The 22,434-nt window shown below is 38.9% G+C and overlaps 1 protein-coding gene across 2 annotated transcripts in view; it reads right to left on the bottom strand.

Annotated features, from left to right (window-relative positions):
* PXDN (peroxidasin) overlaps positions 1–22,434 on the bottom strand; it is a 2,220,827-nt gene that overhangs the window by 584,211 nt on the left and 1,614,182 nt on the right. For both annotated transcript variants that reach the window (XM_044070259.1, XM_044070249.1), the window contains one exon: positions 12,211–12,369. In XM_044070259.1, coding sequence (XP_043926194.1) covers positions 12,211–12,369 — 159 coding nt within the window. The remainder of the gene's footprint in view (positions 1–12,210; positions 12,370–22,434) is intronic.

Below are 22,434 nucleotides of genomic sequence, written 5' to 3' on the forward strand. Positions count from 1 at the left end.
TTCCTAGGAGGTTTCAGGTGGAGTACACCTTTTACAAACTGTTGTACCTCTTGTCTGGCCAGCAGCAGTACAGCCAGAGGTAGGCAAGTGGATATGTCTAAAATGTGCGTCTTAATAGATGAGTATACTAGGTCTGAGTATACAGGAGCTCACACAATAAGAGAGGCCACTGGGGCATTAGCCAGTGAGTCCTGATATTTAGGATAACACCACATTGTAAATCATTTCCATTTTGATATGCAAGAATTTCTGTTAACAGGTTTTCTTTCCTTCTGGCTAACTTTAAGCAAGTCCTCACAAAACCTGGTGTCTAAAAGGGATCAGAATTCTATCAACCATAATGTCAGGTTGAGGGATGACAGGTAGGGATGAAGTAGTGAGCCCTTCAGCTGTATCAACAAGTCCACTGTGAAGGGAAGTTTCTGGTGATGGCCCTTGGCTAGGTGGAAGAGAAGGGGAACCAGTGCTGCCTTGGACAACAGGGAGTCACCAGTAAGGTTTCTGGGTATTCTCTTTGGATATTCAATAAGGGAAGAAGAGCAAGTGGAGGGAAGGCATATAACAGCCTCCCTCTCCAATGGAAGGGCACTGCATCCATTTTCCAAGCTTGATGACACTAAGTCTTGGTGCAACACAGCAGAAGTTGTTTCTCGTCAATGGAGGCAAAAATATCTATCTGAGGTGCACCCCATTTGTGGACTACATGTAGGAAGGTCTCCTTGCTTAGCATCCAATTGAGGGGTTCTTCCTATGAGCTGCTTAGAAAGTCTGACAGGATATTGTCCTGTGAGAGAATGTAAACTGCCTGGAGGAGAAGGTTTGCTTTTGTGGCCTGCTCCCACACCAAGCATGCCAGTCTGCACAGTTGGTAAGATCTAGTGCTCCCCTGCTTGTTTATATATGATGTGACAATTGTGTTGTCTTAATACTCTTAACAGACCTGCTTTCCAGGAATGGGAGAAACTGTGCAGGTCCTAAATTAGTGTCCACACCCTCCTTGAGATTTATGTGCTTTGATCTTAGATTTCTGAACGTTCAGGTTGCCTGTCCATGCTACCATGCATCATCTGATTAATTTGTGTGCAGCTCATGCTATGGTAAACGTGGTTTGAAGGGAAGATCCAGGTTTAGCTTTACTTTGATACCCACCACAGTATTTCCTTCTTTAAGCAGGATAGCAGAAAAACCTATATGTTCAGGGAATGAGAATGTTGATACCAGGTGTTTTCACTTACCACTGCATCTTCCTCGTATGTAGTCTAGCAAAGGGGATCATGGGGATGGTTGCTGCCACAAATCCCAGTGCTCTGAGGATCTGACTTACAGTACAAGACTGAAGTGTAAAAAGAAAAAGAAGCAACTGTTTAAACTCTGCATTTTGTTTGGCAGAAGGAAAGCCTGCATGAGCCTAACATCTAGTCTTCATCTCAACAACATTATATCTTAGGCTGGTATCATTGATGACTTTTTTCCGATTGACTGTGAAACCCAGGGACTGAAGTTAAGTCAAGAGTACCTCCTGAGAAGGAGCCTGTATTAACAGGTCATCCAAACAAGGGAATATCTGGATTCCCTGAGTCTTGCAGTAAGTTATTTCAGGAGCAAGGCATTTTGTAAAGACTCTTGCGGCTGTAGAAAGTCCAAATCCAAAGCAGAGAACTGAAAGTGTGAAAAGCCAGTAAAAAAACTTCAGAAATTTCCTGTAAGCTGGATGAATAGGAATGCAGAGATAGGTATCCTTTAGGTCCAAAGACCAACCGGAAGGGTGAGGAAAGATGAATGGAAGCAGACACTCGAGGTACAAAACCTTGAGGGACAAAACAAAAAGAAAGATGTTGAGAGTGGAAAGATCCAGAACTGGTCTCCAGTCTCATTTTCTTGTGATGAGGAATACTCTGGAACAGAACCCTTTTCCCACATATTGTGGAGATACAGTTCTATTGTGCCTAGCTCTAGCAAAGTTTGAATGATGGGATACAGCAACTGTATCTGATTTTGTGGAAGAGGCAGGATGTCAATTAAAGGATGAACTTTTTTCCATTCATTTTGTATCCCTTTTGGATGACTGAGTGTTCCATTCATTCTATATCCCTTTTGGGTGACAGACAACACCTATTTATTTGAAGTGATAAGTAGCTACTTTTTTAGGGATGATGTCAGCCTTTTGGATAGGGAAAGGGATGGACCGAGAGGTGGGGAGGCAGACAGTAAGTAGTCAGATAGATTGGTCTGGGTAAAGTGGTCTCCCAGATGTACAGTCCCTGTCGGGTTTGCCCTAGAATCATTTCCTAGGCATTTTCTTCCCCTAATAAGAAGGCTGGGTTCCATTAAGTGAAGGAGGTGAGTTTGCAGGGTAATTCCATTGGTATCTTGACATAGAAATAATAAAGATCTGTCTGCAGTACATCATAATGTTACCTTATTCCTGCACCTGTTTGAAAAGACTCCAGAGCAAACAAAAGGTCCTTGTTTAAAGGTTTCACCTTAATATCTTCTGGAAGGGGCTGGGAATGTATCCAAGCATACCTCCTGATCACAGAACCTGTAGCAGCTGCCCTGTAGGAGACTTTCTCTGCACCATAGCTGCATTTAATGTTGTGCCTAGCTACTTGGGAGATCTCAGCCACCAAAGATAAAGCCTGTTATTCACTAGCAGGCTCCTCAGGGGAGAAAACAATTATTTAAATTGCTGTAGACAGATAATTAATAAGTATTTAGTCATATGAGTATAAACGGTTTTCCCCAATCTGCCCACTGCCCTGATATCTTTATCCGAAGGAAGAGCACTGACAGCAGACAATAACTTAGAGAGTTTGTCTGTTGACATAGAAAACACAGAAGGGTCTACCACATGATTTTTGTACAGCAATTTCAAATTATCAAGTATTTTGTAAAACCAGTCAGGCCTTTTAGATGACGGTGGCTGGGAGTATGGAGCAGTGGAAGTGGATGCCAAAGCATCCAAGAAAGCCTCCAGAACATGAGGAACAGGAGCAGGGGTGCCTACTTCTAAGAGTTTTAAGTTTGCCTGTTGAACTTCAGAAATCTGTTTTAATTCCCATTCAGAATGCTCCATCATATTAACAACTGTTTCTTTAAATGAAGCTTCTTCAATAGGAGAATCTAGACAAAGGGAATACTCATCATCTGAGGCCACTTGACCTGGTGAATGGATTTGGGATAAGTATAGACCAAAGTATGCTCATCTGAGTCTGATTCATCCTTTTCCTCTTCAGTCATATTGTCTAATTGTAAACACAATAGGGGCGCGGACTGTGAAAGTAACTCAGAACCCAAAATTACAGTGCGAAAAGGCAAAACAAGAAAGTTCAACATTCCAATACTTAATTAAAAAAACGAATACAAAAATCATAATAAAGAGCACAAAGTCCATTTTAAGCACTTTTGTCTCGCACAGGAGACTTCTTCAGAATAGTAACTTCTTGACGTCATTTTCTTTTATAACTTTCCTTCAAAGAATTTTAAAAGATGAACACAATTCAATGTAAGTAATATAAGTAAGAAACACCATTACCCTTTAGAATATAACAGTAGTTATAAATAATAATCATCACTGGCTTGCTATTAAAATTAATCATTAAAGTTCTTTAAAAGAAGTTTCAACCTCAAATATCCTTAAAATGCAACCATAAAAATCAGTTCACTATAAAGATCATGCTTGTCATAAAAACTGCATGATGCATAATGTAAAGTGCACGGATTTAAAATGATTAATTTAGAAAGATAATGTAAAGAGTTTTTTTTAAAGTTAATACTTATGAAAATCTTTTAAAAAGCAGTTGTTTATAATTTGGCTGCTCTTAAGTTGCAGAAATGGCAGCATTCACAAATTCTTATTCAATCCTGGAGTTCTCTCAGCACTCAGTCTTAACTGCCAAAATAATTCCCTATACTTTATTAAATGCTCCCATACTCCCACCCTTTTTCAACTATATCAATAATCCCAAAAGTGAAATTTTTTATATTCTTTACAAGACTCTACACGTTTAGCCAATGAGTTATTATATCTTTTTAATATCATGATTATTTTTGTAATTTTTTTTGTCATTGGTTGCTCAGTCCTCCCCACATAAAACCCATCACATCCAGAACATCTTGCAATGTAAACAATATATTTGTCCTCATTAATATATGGGCACTGTTTATAATATCCACATTTAGCTATCCCCTTCTTTTTTCTTATTAAATTTCCTTTGCTTATTTCCTTCAAATAAATGTTTGAAATTCACCAATGTTTTAGTAATTAATAGTATCTTTATCATAATTAAATGTGAAATAAAAAAAACTGATTTGTGCAAAAAATCACTTTGTCATCAAGTCTTATCCATAAAGTAAATACATTATCTAAAAATCTCAAATACACCTTAATATAGCTAAAAAACTCAGACAGGAATATCTTTTTTTCCAGGGCCAACAGTACAATATTGGCATAAATGGGTGCACATGCTGCACCCATTGCCACTCCTTTTTTTTCTGTCTAAAAACTTCACCTTCAAATTATATATAATTGTTCTCTAAAATTATTTTAGCAAATTCTAATAACCTTCCATTTTCACCAGTTAAAAATCCACACACTATCAATGTATTTTAAAAAAGAGCCCATCCTTCTTCTTTTGGAATTGAATTAAAAAGGTCCACTACATCAGCTGTTAAAAAAAACAGCAGACCATTCCCAGACTTTTGAGGTCATCTTCCCAATAAGTCTCATGAATCCTTCAGCAAATGCCCTTCATAGTCATAAATGGGTTTTAACATATTGTCTATATAAATACCACAAATTGTATTTTAGACCCATTTGCAGCAACAACAGGTCTGTAAGTTGGTTTAAAATTTTTTGTGAATCTTTGGGACCCCGGTTATAGTGGGAATAACTGGCTTGTCAAACCTCAAAAATCAGTGAAGCTCTCAAGAAATTATTTTCTTTTAAAATGTAGTGTTGTTTCTTACTTTTGACATTACTTACACTGAATTGTGTTTGTCCTTTTAAAATTTTATGAAGAAAAGTTATAAAAGAATGTGACATCAAGAAGGTAATATTCTGAAGAAGTCTCTTCGAGGCAAACACAAAAGAGATGAAAGCACTTAAAATGAACTTTGCGTTCTTTATTATGAGTTTTGTATTTATTTTTTTATAAAGTATTTGGATGTTGAACTCTCTGGTTTTGCCTTTTTGCACTGTAATTTTTGGGATTGTTTAAATGTCCTTTTTGTGGAGTGAAAGGAGAAACAGTGGTAGTAGCAGGCCCTGAAAAGGACAGTGGCCTGAGTGCCATTAAGGCTTTAAATAGGCCCTGCGAAAAATTCATCAACTCCTTTTTTTGGATGTATGGAGGAAGGAACATTTTTAGTTCCTTGCTTCCAAGTGTGACATCTGCTTTGAAAGAAATACAGAGGCTTCAATCTCTGATGAAACTCTATGACTGATTCAGGAATTTCCTCTCAAACAAGGATCTGCGATATACCTTTGGGGTCCTTCATATATTACTAAGTAGGATTCTTTGTTCTCATCATCATCATCATTTGTAGCTTCAGTAGTTTCAGATTTGCAAACCTCAAAATCCATACCGGCCTCTGACAGGGTCACTAGCACACTACAGGTTCCAAGACCTCTGCAGGTACATCTGAGTTTGACTGGGCAGTCACTATATCAGGCTTAGGCCTCTTAAACTTGTTTTTTTGATCAGGTGGGGGTCTTTGAAACAAAGCACAGATAAATCGGGTTCCTATTAAATCAGTGAATACTTAACATAGCGAACGCTGTTTAATCTACCCTGTTCACTCGAAATGGCGAAATCCTGAAAAAAATCACTGGGTTGTTTTTCAGGACTTTGCCATTTCCTCCACTATGGTGTGATCTCAGAATTGGTATATTTAAGTAGGGGGTGTGGGGGCGAAGCCCCCCACTTTATTTTGTGTTTGTTTTTTTTATGGATCAGTGATTTTTTTTTCCTGGGGAAAAAATCGCTGATCCGTGAGTTCGGCATTTTGGTGTTTCGACACATTAGGGTCGATTATACAGCATTCACTATTTTAAGTGTTCGCTGATATAATATAAACCTGATAAATCATACAATTTTTGTAGCTGCGCTCTGCACCTAGATATAAAAGACACTGGGAATGGAGATATTTCTAGGGAATCTGCTTACCACAATCACACTTTCCACTCCTAGATGACATCTAATAGAGTAACAAACAGCAATACAATTGAGAAAAAACAAAGGAAGGTACTCCAATGGGGCACTTATCTGAACCAGTGAAGGCCAAGGGTAATAACGACCACTAACAGAACAGACCAACTAGTGACACACCTGCATTCTGAATGGGAGTGAGACAGTCTGAGGATCTCATGCTCATACATCTTGTTATGTATCCTTGCACCTATGGGTTTAGGTAATAAGTCAGATGTATGGCTCTATGAATGGTTTTGGCTTTGATACTCTGGCTGGGCATCCAGGTTATTTAGAGAGCTAACACAATATTTTGGAATACCGCAACAGTGATCTAAGAAGGACAGCATATTATCAAAGCATTGAAAACAATGAGCAAGGTAGTTCAACAATCCATTTATTTCTACTCAATGTGCCATGAAAAACAGGGAAAATAACTGTCAGTGTTACAATGCTGCAGTATTGTAAAGGAAGATATTCCAACCTCCACTCAAGATAAGAAAAGAAACATAAACTAAACTGAAATATTCTGAAAAACAGTCCTGACTTTTGGCAAGAATAATACAAAAAATAATTTCTGCAGTTTTTCCAGATGGCAAACCCCTGAGATATCACCAGGAGGAATTAATGTATTCCATCCCAAGTGATATAAATCCATACCATGAACAAGATGACTCAGTGGTCACACTGTAAAAAAATGATAAAACTTCAGATAACTGCGTATCACTTTAGCAGTAAATCAACAACCAGCAGGCCTCCTGAATGTAGAAAAGCATGACAAAACTAGTGAAACAATATAACTAATACTGAACATTAGATAACAAAAAACACCACCATATAGCACCGAGAACAAAGTCAAACTACCCTTTCATGACATTTTTATTGTACTAATGGTTGTATGTGAAAGAAGAGGCAATCACGTGATCTCTCTTAAATGACAACTGATTTTAATATGGCTTGTCAGGAGGCAGCAGTTGTGTCTGAGAAACCAGTCAAACTACATTGCTATGGTCATTATTTTTTTTCACTTGACTCAATTAAATGTCAAAAGTGAATAGAAGGCGGCCTCATTTTGGAGAAATGTGTGAGAAGGCATGCTGTGCGTGACAAGTGTTAGTCACATTACTGTTGAATAATCAGTGAGATGGCTTGGGACAGAGCATGTGTATGACAACAACATGCTGAAATACATTAATGCAGTAACTATGTCACTTACTTTCTGAATGAGACATCAGAATTGTATGGAATGTAAAAACTAAATGAAAACTCCAGCCAAACTGGAGCTTCCAGTGAGTGACCTCTCAAACCTCTTAAATCAGAGGCACATGGGATATATGCAAATGACCATTTTTGACCATTAAAACGACGAAACAAGTCATGGGCAATCAGAATCGCCAATTAGCTGAAACACCTGGTGTTCATAAGGGTCATTTGCATATATCCCATGTGCCTCTGATTCAAGAGGTTTGAGAGGTCACTCATTGGAAGTTCCAGCTTGGCTGGAGTTTTCATTTAGTTTTTAATGATTGTTTTTTCTACATGACCTTCTCACTCATTGTTTTAGTTTGTTATTTGGGATATTTTGCAGTCACCCCAATGATAATGGACACCAGCTGGGTATAACAGCCCTGCATTTCTTATGGTTAGTCAAACACTCTGCTTGTGCTGTGTTGAGGAGGTCATAACAAGGTCAAAATATGCATAGCCAAAGATAGTGGGGTTTTGGCTTTATAGGCTTGAAATTATCCATTAAAACAACAAAACAAGTTATGGGCATTCAGAATCACCAATTAGCTGAAACACCTGGTGTTCATAAGGGTCATTTGCATATATTCCACGTGCCTCTGATTCAAGAGGTTTGAGAGGTCACTCACTGGAAGTTCCAACTTGGCTGGAGTTTTCATTTAGTTTTTACTGACTGTTTTTTTTCTGTGTGACCTTCTTACTCATTGTTTTACATTGTATGGAATGTGGCTTTTTTTGGAAAGGGGTAGGCTTTGTATAAAACCAAATGACAGTTACATGATTACTGTTAAGTAACCATTAGGGGGTCAGTGTATGTCTCTGGGATCAGCAAACATAAGTACATTATTGTGTCTGTTACACTGTGACTTATTCACAGTCAAAGGAAGTGTGCCATCTCAGAATGGGGGTACATTTCACTGTGACAGAATGTGTGTAAAAGTAGTGAAATTTCTGACTGTTGCATTTTTGCATAGTCTGTGCAAATGAACTCCATTTTCTGTCTTACAAGTTAACTTTTTGTTAGAATTTAACATCCTCCAGAAATGAAATATGATTCATAAAAGCATTAATACAATTTGCTTTTATAACGTAAGAATTAAAATCAGTATTTCACTGTTTCCCAAAGTTCTGTCTTCCAGCATTTGAATAGTTATGATAAAAAGGAAAGCGATTATTGGGATTTGTGACTTACCATTCAGAAAATGATGAGTATCTGTTGTACTACCTCTGTAGCTAAAAGCAGAATATAACTATGGCCTACATATGGTTTCCATACTAAATATCCGGGTCTGTCGTCCAAATCAGCTGTACTAGAAAATGTCAGATGGCCTCAAAGATATAATGGTGTACTGATCAGCTTTCAGAATTTATTTTTTGTTGGCCCTTAGAAATGTTTTTTTTTTCCTTTTTGTTATCAGCACCCAGTACTACATCCAGCCTAGGTGAACTCCAGACATTGTCCAGAATGGATCGACAGACACATAAGTTTTCAATCAAATGCTTCCAAAAACAAAAAGGAACAGAATACAGTACAGTTTGTTCCCTTTTTAGCTGCATGTTAGATCAAAGTGCTTGTAGAAGGAGGAGCTCAGGCACATGAGGCAATGTCTGAGCTCTGGAAAATACACCAAAAGTTGACAGTCCCTCAAGGTTTAGAAGTCATACCAAAATTTGATGTCCCCTTGAGGTTATCTCTTGCTGATAAGGACTCTAACGTAGCACTACTCACTATGATGAGCCTCAATATGTCTTAACGTCTTAAGTGAACTTGTGGGCCCAACAAGTGAATAAGGATCGATGGGTGTCTGTTGCATGAGGCAGTCTCCTCAGTCCAAGTACAACCGTGAAGTATTCTCCATGAAACCTGTTGGACCACTACACATGAGCAGGCTGGGTACATGTAATCTCTGAATGCTCAAATATGGATGAGTCAGTATGAACACCCCAGAATATAAATTTCTTCAGAAGTACACCTCCACAGCCCCTTTAGTCATTGGCTGCTGACAGCAGCAAGCTGGACTCCACCAGCCAATTAGGATCTCTCGATTCACAAGAGATATCAGGCTACATTGTAGAGAAACTTACTGAGAGGTGACAAATGTTGGCCTATTACTCGTTTACTTCTCATGGAGGTATAACACTTGGTCAAGATCACGTGACAGATACTGCTGCTCTTTGTGGTGGCCACACTCCACAGACACCACCATGATTAAATCTTTGACAGGCCTTACACTTTTTCATTCTTCTCCTAAAGGTGGAAAAGGTGATGAAGTCCCATGTTCCTTTCCCGGGGAGAGTATCCTACTGTAAGTTTATGAATCTGGCATAGTAACACTTGGAAACTTTCTGCAATATGGGTAATGAAGATAAGAACTCTTTCACTGCTAACATCAAAAGTGAGATTGAAACTGTGATTAACAGAAAAAAACAGATAACTCGGGAACTGAGCATGTTCTCCTAGTCCAACTTATGACAACATTTTGTAAATCAGAAAGAGAAAGCCTGATTGCAAACACAGAAACAAGAATTCTGAAATGAACTTGCTAGGGACATCAAAACAGGAGGCCACCAGCAGTTAACTTTTGTTGAAGGCTTCCAAAGACAGATCTGCAGTTTTCAGTCAATGCTTAAATTTTTCCAACATTTCTAAAGCAAGATGGTCAGAAAACCATTCACTGCAACCATAGCTTAAATAGTTGTTCTTGAGTGGCAAGACAACTTCTAACAAGCTTCTGAGAAGGCCTTAGCAGCAAACACAAGCACTATGCTCATCAATCTGTAAGATTTTTTGTTTTAGGACTCCAGTGGCTGAAAGACAGTTCTGTGACTTACAAAAAATTGAGGGAGAAAGAAAAAATGTTATAAAAAGCACTTGCAACTGACAACTTAACATGGCTCTGTAAGAGATGAACGGTAGCAATGGTAGAAACTACAAACCCATAATTCTCACTAGTCTTGTATGCAAAGCCATGGAAAGAATTATTATGGAAAGTCACCAAAGCAATGGATGAGGGCAAAATGGTTCACACTATCTACCTTGACCTGGTCAAGACATTTAACACAATACTCCACTTTGGCATTGCTGACAAACTCAAGAGGTTAGGTATAAACCCTTATGTCCCAGTGGATAGCCAGCTGGCTTAAAGACAGGACCCAGGAAGTTAGAAATGGGGAGTCCACCTCTATAAAGAAGCCAGTTACAAGCAGTGTCCCTCAGGGATTGGTCCTGGGACATCTCCTTTATGGCATTTGCTTCTCTGAAGTCAAGGCCCATGTCAATGACCTCTGGCTGACTAAATATGCAGATGACTGCAAATTAGGTGCAGTCACAGAATCCACCCACCAATACAAATGTTCTCCAGAAAGGGCTAACAGACAAATAACTGCTGTCAGGGTCATGGATGAAAAATAAATGCCAAGAAATGCATGACAGTATGCTTTGGGAAATCATCCACCCCTGGTAACTACCATACTGATAATACACCACTAAGAGCTGACCCAGTAGGCATGTTCTTAGGGACACACAACTAGAGTAATTTAGCCTTTGACCATCACTTCTCTACAGCAGTGAGGAAATGATTCTATGTTGTGCAACTTATAAACAAACATATGGTATCCGAGTCCAAGCAGGCCATTGTTCCACTGTATTCAGCATTCATTAGACCTATCACCGAGTACAATGCCCCCTTTGATATGTACTTAACCAGGCACATGCAACAACTGGAACTTCCACAGAGGCTCCTCACTAAAAGAATATAGGGCGTAAGCAACATGTGCTATGCAGACTGCCTCAAGGCCCTATCCCTGTATTCTGTCTGCTATAGGCTTTTGAGGGGAGATCTATGCCAGGCATACAAGGCATTGTCAGACCCCACCCTGATGGACCTCCTGCATTTCTGCAAAACTAACAGCACCAGAATCACTCATTCTAAACACAAACCTTGCCTGTGATATAAACAGAACCTACTGGAGAGACAGTTACATATCCCTGAGACTACACTTTCTCTGTAACAGGCTCCCCATCCATGTGAAGCACAGTACCTCCCTAACCCAATTCAAGTATCACTTGGACAACTGGATGGAGAACAGGAAATTCATCACTGGACCCCTGCTTGTAAATGTTTCATCTCTCAAGCCTCTGCTTACACTTATTTAGGGTACCAGAACCTGTCAGAGATTTGTGGTGCATGGCTAAGCTTCAAAAGGGCCTTGTGGTTGTTAGCCTAGTACACATCTATGAAGCTAAGAACTTGAAATGAGGACAGAATAAGGTAAGGTTGCCTAAGTCAGCACATGAAGTATGATGCATTTATAAATCATACTAAAGAGAAATGGTTCTGCACGGTATTTGTCTTAAATTACACAACCACCAGAAATATCACAGGAAATAAATTTCCAATGAACATAAAAACTGTTTCGACCACACTAATTTTGATATTGAAAACAAGACAAATACGAAGCTACGCATTTGCTAAAAAAGGTGTGCATTCAGTTGAGCACACAGACATAAAGCTAATACAATCATCAAATTGATATCAGACCACAGTTTTGAACTTTCCCAAACTGATAAAATGGCTTCAGCTGGTCACACAGAGACATCAAAAGGAAACTTGACATTTTCTGTGTAAGCGGTAAGCAACACGTTGTCTCAGGGTAGCTCAGCATGGTAAGAAGGAGTACAGTGTGAGGGTACAAGAAAGAAAGGAGAGTCAAAACAATCCATATTAACTGCAGAAAGAAAGGTGTTCAATTGACCAAAAATGAGTAAAAGCAATACCTCTGTGCTGAATGGTTAGTTGTGTAGAAACTGTTCGTGAGCCAACAATATTAATAGCTTGACAATCATATTGGCCTTGGTCATGTGGAGCTACTGAAGATATCCTCAAAGTCCCAGAGGACAGGACAATATGTCTTCGGCCTGTAGGTAACTGGCTACCTGCAAAAGAATTTGTGTTACACTGTAATTATCAAAAGCAACTGTTCTATGCAATATATTCATAAGTGTAAAGTTTTAAACTGCAGTTCAGTTGCCTATATTGTTTTTCATTTCTGGTACCAGCTGCAAACTCCATCTATACGGAAAACTTTGCTCACAAGTGCAGAATTTGCCTTTTCAGCTAATATCAAAAGATCTCATTCACACTATTCAACAAAGTTAAAGAATGAACTATCAGAAGAAAATAGAAACACACTAACTTATACTGTTTCCACAATGAATGGAAAACTAGTTAGAAGGAGACAAGATACAGACGGTGTACTGTATAGCGCATCCATTGTTGTGTTTCACTACTTATTTTAATGAATGGAAATAATTAACAGTAGGAGACAGGGTGCAGTGAAAAAGTGGATGCGGAGATTAGGGAAATGTTAATAGGTAATTAACTTTAAAAAAATCACACTTCACCACTTTTGACTATTTAATGCTGAATGTGTTTGTTATTCAGAAGACAATTAGAAACACAAGTTTAACTGCATATATAACCGTTATTTCCTTTATTATGTGAATTGCATTGCTGGTGTCAAGCAACAAGATACACAATGCTACCATATGCCACAATTAAATTAACATTACCTGTTAAAAAGACAAACATATTACAGGAAACACACTGCTGCAATGTGACATATTAATGATATAGCTATGTCCATGTTTCACTAACACTAAATAGCGTATACATGCCAAAGCACACCAGAACAATACTGTTACTTTGCAGAATCCATTAAGGCTGCAGGTGGCAGCAAGCTAAAGAACTGTAGTGCATGGCTGTGAATTGCATTGCTGGTGTCAAGCAACAAGATAACAATGCTACCGTATGCCACAATTAAAGTAACGTTACCTGTTAAAAAGGCAAACATATTAAAGCAAAGCAAATGAAAAAGTATACAGTTTGTAGAGTATAACAGACATCCTAGTCTGCATGCAATACACGAACAGCAAAGCAGAAGTGCAGTAACATACTCAGCACATTCCCTTGTACAATGCCATAATTACACAGTATGTCTTAGGTCTTGCAGTATACTGACACTCTAGTACTCCACAGCAGAACAGTGCCTCTACAGGAACTATGAGCACCAAACCTACCTTTCAAGTGAATCACTTTCTCTGCTACTTATCAATTTTAGCCCAGAATGTAGCCCCCTTCTTCTTTCCAGTTCAACATACTTACCCCAAGATAAAGGTGAAATGAAATTATTTTAATTTACCACTGACTTATTTAAAACATAGCCTTAGGCAATGTGTCCTACACTGTGGAGCAAATTATAGAAAAAAGGGTGGAAAGGGAGTTTAATATGTACTTCTTCATGAGGCACAAAGTTGGAAAGCCAAATGCCAGTAAGATGACCTTCTCTGGCTGCCCAAAGTTGCAGTGACATCAGTGACACCAAGTTTTACTTATGCTAATCACAAAGGAATCAGGCAATATTTTTAACTGTTTATTAGAGTTGTAATTAATTGAACAACACAGAAGAGGACTGAGGACAGTAATCAGCTATGCTGAACCTTAGATGGTGGACAATGCAGGCAATTTATTGACTTTTTATCAGTGATTAGTCAAATGTAATCACTGATCATGCCTGTCAATCAAGCAGTGCAAGTGTCTGTCAGCACAAGCTTAAACACATTACCGTGGGCATAATACTATATAGGATTAGCATGTGTTTAAGCTGCAACACTTAACTTTGACCATTAGGTACTTATTTTTTATTACAGTCAGACAACTGATGTATTCACAAGTGTGAAACAAGTTGAGAAACATTACTGGAGTCATTTTTTTCCCATTTGATGACAATCCAACATCTCAGGTGTACACAGTCAACAAGGTGTCTGTTTTGCACAGTGCAATCTGTACAAGAAAGTGACTGAATGCTCCTGTTTGTCATAACTACATGGACACTGATCTGATCTGGCAGGACTACTGTGTGTTTAGCTGTCACAATGAGATTTATGAGGTATACAAAGGCAAAAAAGAAGCTATACGTACTGAGTACAGTAGGTGTCTGTGAATGACCACATAATGATATGCAAATGTGTGTCAACATGTTAAAGACAATAATCACAATGATGAAATCAAACACGGAAGCACAACTTAGAAACCCATTAAAGTAGTGCAATGAGGTTGGGGATCAGTTATTCTGAACATCTTTTTTAGTGTACATGGGTATCACTTGTTTGAAGAAGCTATTCATAGCACCTGTTATAGCTGGTTAGTGGCTGTTTTGGGAGTTAGGATCTGTGATGTTGCGCGATAAATACATTACCGGGGGCATAATGCAGATGAGTCCACCAGTGGCTGACATGCCATCTCCTCTATAATTGCCACATATTAACTACTACCATGTGGACAAAGGCATTAAATGGGAGTTAGTAGACATGCCATCATCACAAAGAATCAAGGTGGATGCACAGATGACCTATTCCAGTGACCACAAAAGTCTGTGTAGCATTATTCACCCTTGCCAGAAGGACCTTGCAGTATCTCAAAGGGACATATTAAGTCTTTTCCAAGCATTGGCCTTGTGAATCCTACACCAGTTCCTTGACATGAAGCTGCAGTCTATGAAAGAGTATCTTTGGTTTCCATATGTAACAGAGAAGAAAATCACCACTATTCAAGAATTTGAAGACATCCCATTTCCATGAGGATCTGGGGCCCACTGACTACACCTACATTGCTACCAAAGCTCCAAATGTTCCAGATGGTACCCAGTAAATCAAATGAGAGGGCTTTCACTCCATCAGGTGGTGTGCAGTTCAAAGCGTTTTATATGTAATGTGCAATCCATGTAGTTCCCATGATTCCCACATGTGACACACTTGTGACCTGTACCAGTGTTTCATGTGGGGGTGACTTTCTACAGGATCATCTAGTTGGCTCTGCCATCACCCAATCTGGTGAGCAGCAGTGAGAAGAAGAGGGCAGGGACAAACAGCCTCCTTTTCATTGTAAGTGTACTATTTTTGCATTGTGACTGTACAATAAGCCTAGCACCTGTAGCTGTACTTGCTTTCTCCTGTCACAGACAGGCTGTGCTCAGTTATGTTTGTTTCATGTTTTACAGCACCACAGGAGACTGAAGACACTTGGACTACCTGCCAGAAGAGATGGGCCCTAGCCTTCCAGACAGCAGGAAAGTTGTACTGTATTATCGGCAGTAAAGTGATACTTTAATATACTGTACAACAGATAAATATTGAGTGCTTTTTTGTCATGCTTCCCATTTTTTTATTTTACTTTGTTGCTTTCTTTTTCTCTATTTTATAGGTTCATAGGAACTAGCTAGGCTATTGATCAATGAAGATCTTTAGAAGCCTTACCATACATTTCCATGACATTTTATCCAATGTATTTTAAGTATGAATAACCCAGAGATAAGCAAAACATTTACATGTTGCCCCCCATCCATGAGGAACACGGGTGCTAAACCAGGGATGAATATGCTGATACCATCCATTAACCCAGGTTATGTTTGAATAATGAAAGAGAAGCTCTTTGCTTTATGCTGAGATGATGATTCCAGAGACAGGTATTCTCTGCTATACACACATCCCTACAGTATGTTCTATTTATGTTGCAAAACAGACTGAGATCTCTTTAGTGGGTGTTTATGCCACCACTGGACTTTCAAATGTGCAGTGGATCTGAAAGAATAGGGTCTGTTGAGGCTTTGAGACAGTCTGCACAGTTTTTATGATTTAGGCCCATGATTTTCTTAGTTAGAAAGCATTGTGGACATTCAAGTTGTGACAGACACTTGGACAGCTATATAATGAAGGGGACATTATACTCACTGATCAGCCTGACGAGTGTATAATACACTGGAATGATCACATCCTTGGACCTGGACACTATGCCCTTAGTAATAACCTATGCAATGAAAAAGGACTTTTATACTAGTGGGCATATGGTGATCGAAGAACAGTTTGTTATCCACATAGGTTCTCAGGACTGTACCTACTGGATCAATTTTCAGGGGTGTGTTGTCAATGTGATAGTTGCAAAGGGCTTTTTGCTTGGCAAAGCGTACTATAATACATTTCTTTGGACTTAAGTTTTAGTCTGTGGTTTTGACACCAGCTATTGGTTTGAGTAAGACCCTCTTGCAAGATTTTGGTGTCTTCTGGGGACTTTATGATGGCAAGAACATTTACAGTCATCCTCAAATTTAGTCAGCCATAATCCTTTAACAGTAGCTTTGACCTCCAAGAAGTAAATGCCAAAGAAAAGTGGACCAGGGACTGAACCCTTGGGTACACAGCTAGTGACAGGACGTTTGGAGGAGATTCAGCAGTCCACCTCAATTTCTAGTAATCTATTTGTGAGCCAATTTGCTATCCAATGAGTTACACAGGGATTAGCTTTAGCTGGGATAGTTTATCTATGATACCTTCATACCCCTGCACCACATTCGTAATGCATGTCAACCCTAAGCTTGCCCCTGGTTCTAACCCTAATGTGCATCTGAACTTAAAAAAGTCCTTCCCATAACTAAAACATAAGACAGCTCAAACATTCACCATACACACATACAAATGCACACACACACATACACACACACTAAAGTTATCCGCTAACCCTAACCCAAAACACTCACAATTGCATGCACACACTTACTCTACTCCCTTACCCAACCTTGACTCTAACCCTAATCCACAATCATTCACACAAGTGTATGTGCACAGGTGTGCTCGTGCGCGCGTGCACACACACACACACACACACACACACACACACACACACACACACACAGCTAGCATACATCCCACTTAGCTTTTTGGAAAGCAAACCTCTGACAAAACGTCCGTTCAATAAACTGGACATTTGAATATACAACCCTACACTGCCAGTGGTCAACCAAACCAATGTTCGACCAAACAAACGGCACTCATATATTCTTAAAATTAGTTACTAAAGTACTGGGCTATCTCGTGAGGGCTCCTAATGATTTCACATGAGTTTGGCCAACATACACTTTGCAATCTGTTTACTTACCAAACATTTACCTTGGATGACACAAGGCTCTCAGTACTACACCCCACAGTTTAAACATTTCCATTTTAACTTGAATATGGCTGTATTTTCCAGAATATCCTTGTTAACTCTTCTTGTAAAGAGAAAAAAGGAGACACCACATTTGGGTATGCAGAGACTGCATCTGCTCCCATAGATATTTGGTTGCTTGCTTACATGAGTTATGCTATCTGGTACCGGACATGAAATCCCCTGTACACCGAATTTAAAGGTATCAACCAATGTACATTGTACAGACCTCCTCATTAACATGTGTAGTCAAATAAAATTCAATATTGTTCCTCAATACCCTAGTTGCATTACTGACATTCAGAGGAAAGTTTCTATAGCCAATATTTATCAGTGCCCACAAGGAAAAACAATACCCATTCCAATTGAAGCAATAGTTGACACGGTTTTGGAATTACTGCTCACATTCCTAATCCTTAGCATTATGGCAGTGGACAAACCTATCCTAGTGTGGAATGAGCATGACATCTTTGAACAGAAATATACATGCCTTGGCATTAGGTTTATGAGCCACCAGAAGGCACATACATATGACAGTTCATAATGAATGAGCTTCATGACTTATGAATATCCATTTCAAACATAAGGACTAGTTGCTGCAGGCATTAGCTAACTCAACACCTAAAATATACCCAGACTTTAGTTTTACCTCTTCTCCAACAACGTCAAGTGACTTCTTCATTTCTCCCAATTTTGAGTGCGCCACTGTACAGTGAACACAGACACAACACACAATCAATCCATCAAAATCCTTCAAGGCCCCTCTTGCCAAGGACATAAGGAAGGAGAAAAGGGATGTTTACGTGGGTGGCAGACATAAATCATGAAAGTTTATTGTTATGATTGTGAAACTGAACCCAGACATCCAGGTTATTGTTTCTAGAAAAGGTATGCACAAAAACCCAAATTGCAGCTGCACAAATATCATAATTAGAGGTATTTTAGAAAAAAATATTGAGAGGTGACCACTGCTTTGCTTGAATGTGCTTTAGGTTTGGTAGACAAATCTTTGCTCTACTTGTGGTAACAATATTTAATACAGTTAGAAAGCCAGCTACAGAATGTGGCTGCACACATTTTTGGCACAGTTTGTTACTGCACAGGGTAAAAAAGATGTTCAGCTTTTCTGAAAGCTTTTGTCTTGTTTAAATGGAAAATTAACTGTCCATGCAAATTCAAGCATTCTGACAGATACTCCCGGCTGTTGTAGCACTATGAATATAACATAAGCAGATTAAAGGCTTGATTTAAATGAACTTCTGTGGTTGACATGAAAGAAGGATTCATCTGTATAGATAGTCTACCTTTTATTAAAAAAACAAACATGGAGGCTTAATGCTTAAGGCTGAAGCTCTTCTGGCGGAAGAGAAACCTAGTAAGAGCAAACCTTTCCATGTTAAAAACGTATGGTGTATATTGAAAGTTAGCTCAAATGGAGGCAATGCTAGCATTTCAAACAACAAATTCAGATCCCAGTTGGGGTATGTGTTTCCTAAACAGGGCTGAAGTAAAACATACCTAAAGAAAGGCTTTACACACCTTAAGGGATGCCAAGAGATATTTGTTTAGACCTTGGTAAAAGTTAAAAAGAGCTTGTAAGGGAACCATCAAAGGCAATTAGCTGGGATCACAGTCAAAAAACTCTAATAAGTACTTCAATCCACCTGGGGCTGAAGCCATAAAAGGATATATTCCTTGAGCGGTAGTCAAAATGGCAAAACTAGCCTACTTACTCTTACTGGTCAATCTGGTATTAGGCCAATAAGCAGCAGTGAGGATCTTGACCAGCCTTTCTAGGTAAGCAGGCTCCATGGCATTACAAGTGTAACCATGTGGCTGGAGGGACTAGAGATCTGGTAAGGCTTGTTGGCTAGATGGGTCAGGACGTACCTGAATGGTGGAGAGAGTTCACCAGAAGGTGAGGTCATAGCAAGGGGACCCAAACTTGTCAATGTCAAAATGAAGTTATGATTACTCTGCCCTTGTACTCACTGCTTTCTGCAAGAACTTTTGGATAACATGAAATGTCTGAAAGGCAAAGGGAGACATGGAGGCAATTCCAAAGCCAGAGTGTTCTTAGGGACATGCCCATGAGTGGAGATTATCCAGAAGGTTGCTACACTTTATACTCTCTGGAGAAGCAAAAAGGTTGCAGTATGTCCTGCCCCACCGGCACAGCGATGCTTTCGCCTCTGAACAAATTTAGGACCACTTGAGCCACATCAGCAAGCAATGACTGAGCCTGACTACAAGTGAACTGGATTGTCCCTGAAAGTAACTTGCTATGAAAAGAATTGAGACAATGTAACTCATTTCCAAAGCTTCACAACTTCTCGGCAGAATGGAGAGAAATGTGTTCACCTTTGCTTGTTGATATATCATACTACTGCGATATTGTCAGAATGAATGGCTATCACACCCCGAGTAAATCAGTCCTATATATCCTGAAACATGGGGAAAACATCACTCATCTCCAGGGTTACTTGCAGATGGCCTCTGTCTATGACGATGTCACTTGGACTGTCTACCGCAAATAATATCTTCCCACCCAGGGATGACGCATTCATGGTGAGGATCACTGATGGAAAATGAGGGGAAAAGCGACTGCACACATTCACACTGGAAGCATGGTGCCATCATTCTATTCTACCCTTGTTACAGAATATAAATAAATAATTATAGATAGATAATGCTTACAAATATCTGACACCTTAGGATCCTTGCACTTTTACCACTGAACCCTGAGAGTCCACTGTAGGACTCTCACATGAAGCTTGGTAAATGGGACCATAAAGATGGTTGCTGCCAATTCCAAGATTGCTGCACTTGGAAGAGCAGGTGGATTAGAGCTCTCCCAGTATGAAAAAGAAAAAAAAGTGTACAAAAGTCAGTAAAAACAATGTGAGTAAAATTCACTTACTGGCTAATTACTACAATGCCTGGATGTCAACAATGAAGAAATCTGAAGAATGTAAGAGAAAGATGACTAGAAAAAATAAAGAAGAAAAAAAAACTCAGGTGGAGAAGAGCCTTGCAGGTGTTCAGCAAAATGCAGTTCAGGTTCCAGGTCTGGTACAGGAAATGGCTTCCAGTTATTTAGAGGAAATTAGTTTCAGGTGTTTAAAATATGAGACACTGGAGGAATTTATAAAGTCAGATGACAAAAGGCTGGGAAAAAAAACAGAAGAAGCTTTAAGTAGATATTTAGATGAACAGATACAACTCCAGAAATTAGAGGCTAAAATGAAGGAAGACTCTGAATATGAAGCTTTTTAATATTAACTGTCTTGAAAGGTAGTACAGTTAGAAGAGACAGCACACAGAAAAAAAAAAACATTAGATTTCCTGCTACATGAAAGAAAGAACAGACTGCATTCATTTATGAAAGTATGTTCATACAAGCAAATGATTTGGTACTTCACAGCAGAATGTGTTATTGATAGGGCACACCTTCTGTATGCTCAAAACTTGGCCACAAGAAGCCAAGGCCTATGTAAAGATACAGCCATGACAGCAGAAAGAGCTGCTCCTCACAAAACTGTGGAAGAAGGGAAAGGCATTAAATTTGGGGATGCCAGAGTGCTTGTGGAAACTGATTTTTCACAGTACACCAGTTAGAAGAGAATTGGGTTTGTCACTGCAATTGGGGGATGTTGAGGGGTAGGTGTGCGACTGAAGTTGTTATGTTCAGTTGTTTTTAAAATATTGTTTCCTGGAGGATCAAATATATTTTTGGATGTAGAACAGGAACAAGGAGAAAAAAAAAAAAAAAAAAGATTATCCAGCAGTTAGCAAGCCATGCCTCTCAGCATCGTAGTGCAAGAAATCTCAAAAAAGCCTAAAATAGCTGGGGGGCAGCATCAAAACAATTTTTATCATAATAAGATGTGCTCACGTGATTCACTTTTTATTTAAATGGAGTGATGTGATGTATTCTTAAGTTCTGATGAAGTCCTGGTAAGTTTGAAAGATGAAAGCACTAAACCTAATAAAATTCCATCTGTTTTGTAACTCAGTGTGGTTGCTGTGAACTTGGGGCACATTCTGAAATATTTTCTGGTGTTATCTGATCATGAGTGAAGTAGAATCCTTTGCAGGTACTTGCAGCCTTAGTACTTGTATATTAAATACAATCGTGTATGATTTACTTTAGTGCTTATACATTAAATATAACAGTATACGATTTACTTTATTCGTTTAAGGGTAGACAGTACACTTTTTCTAAAGGTTAAAAATCAGTTAACTGAGAGCATTCAAAAATGCAGACAGCTCAAGGGCATATGGTGTCTACAAGAGGGAACACAGGCTCCAGCATGTGCTTCTAGCATGGTTAAACCTATCTTTAGAACAGGTAAAGCCTGTGGGTGTAGCTGTCTATTTGTGCCTTCTGTCCCTATATGGAGGGATAACTTCTCTTTTTGGAAAGTGTATAAAGTGTTCTATGTTTACTGTGAGAATGCTTTCCCAACCAGAGATTGAAAAAATATAGGCGAAGAAAAAGGACTAAGGGAGTGCTAAGAGAAAGACCAGCTCTATCTGACTTTTCAGTTGATTCTAGAATAGAAGTTGCTTTTGAAAAGGGATAATTGGTAGGACAGATAAAATATGTTACAATAACTACAAGAATCAGTCAGAAGAGGTTAAAATCATGGAGAAGGAAGAACGGAAAGGCAACATAGAAATAAATAGTGAGAAAGCATCTGTATGGCTCCTAAGTATGCAAATAAAATGTTAGGAAGGTTTAAGAGTTTTACACGGAAGTGTTTCCACAGATATATTTGTACCAGAAACACATTTCGCAATTTTTTCCTCAGTTAGTAAGAAATTATGTGAGGTGGATCTGGGACTTCCAAGATGATTGCATACTGATTAACAGCTCTTCGGCTCTCAACAGTCTGAAAAAAGAAATTGAAAAATAAGGGCAAGAACTCAGATGTTTTTAATTAAGTTAAAGTCTAGTAACT

This window comes from Protopterus annectens, chromosome 1.part0 (genome assembly GCF_019279795.1).
Source record: "Protopterus annectens isolate FY-2018-M chromosome 1.part0, PAN1.0, whole genome shotgun sequence".
NCBI classification, from domain to species: domain Eukaryota; kingdom Metazoa; phylum Chordata; order Ceratodontiformes; family Protopteridae; genus Protopterus; species Protopterus annectens.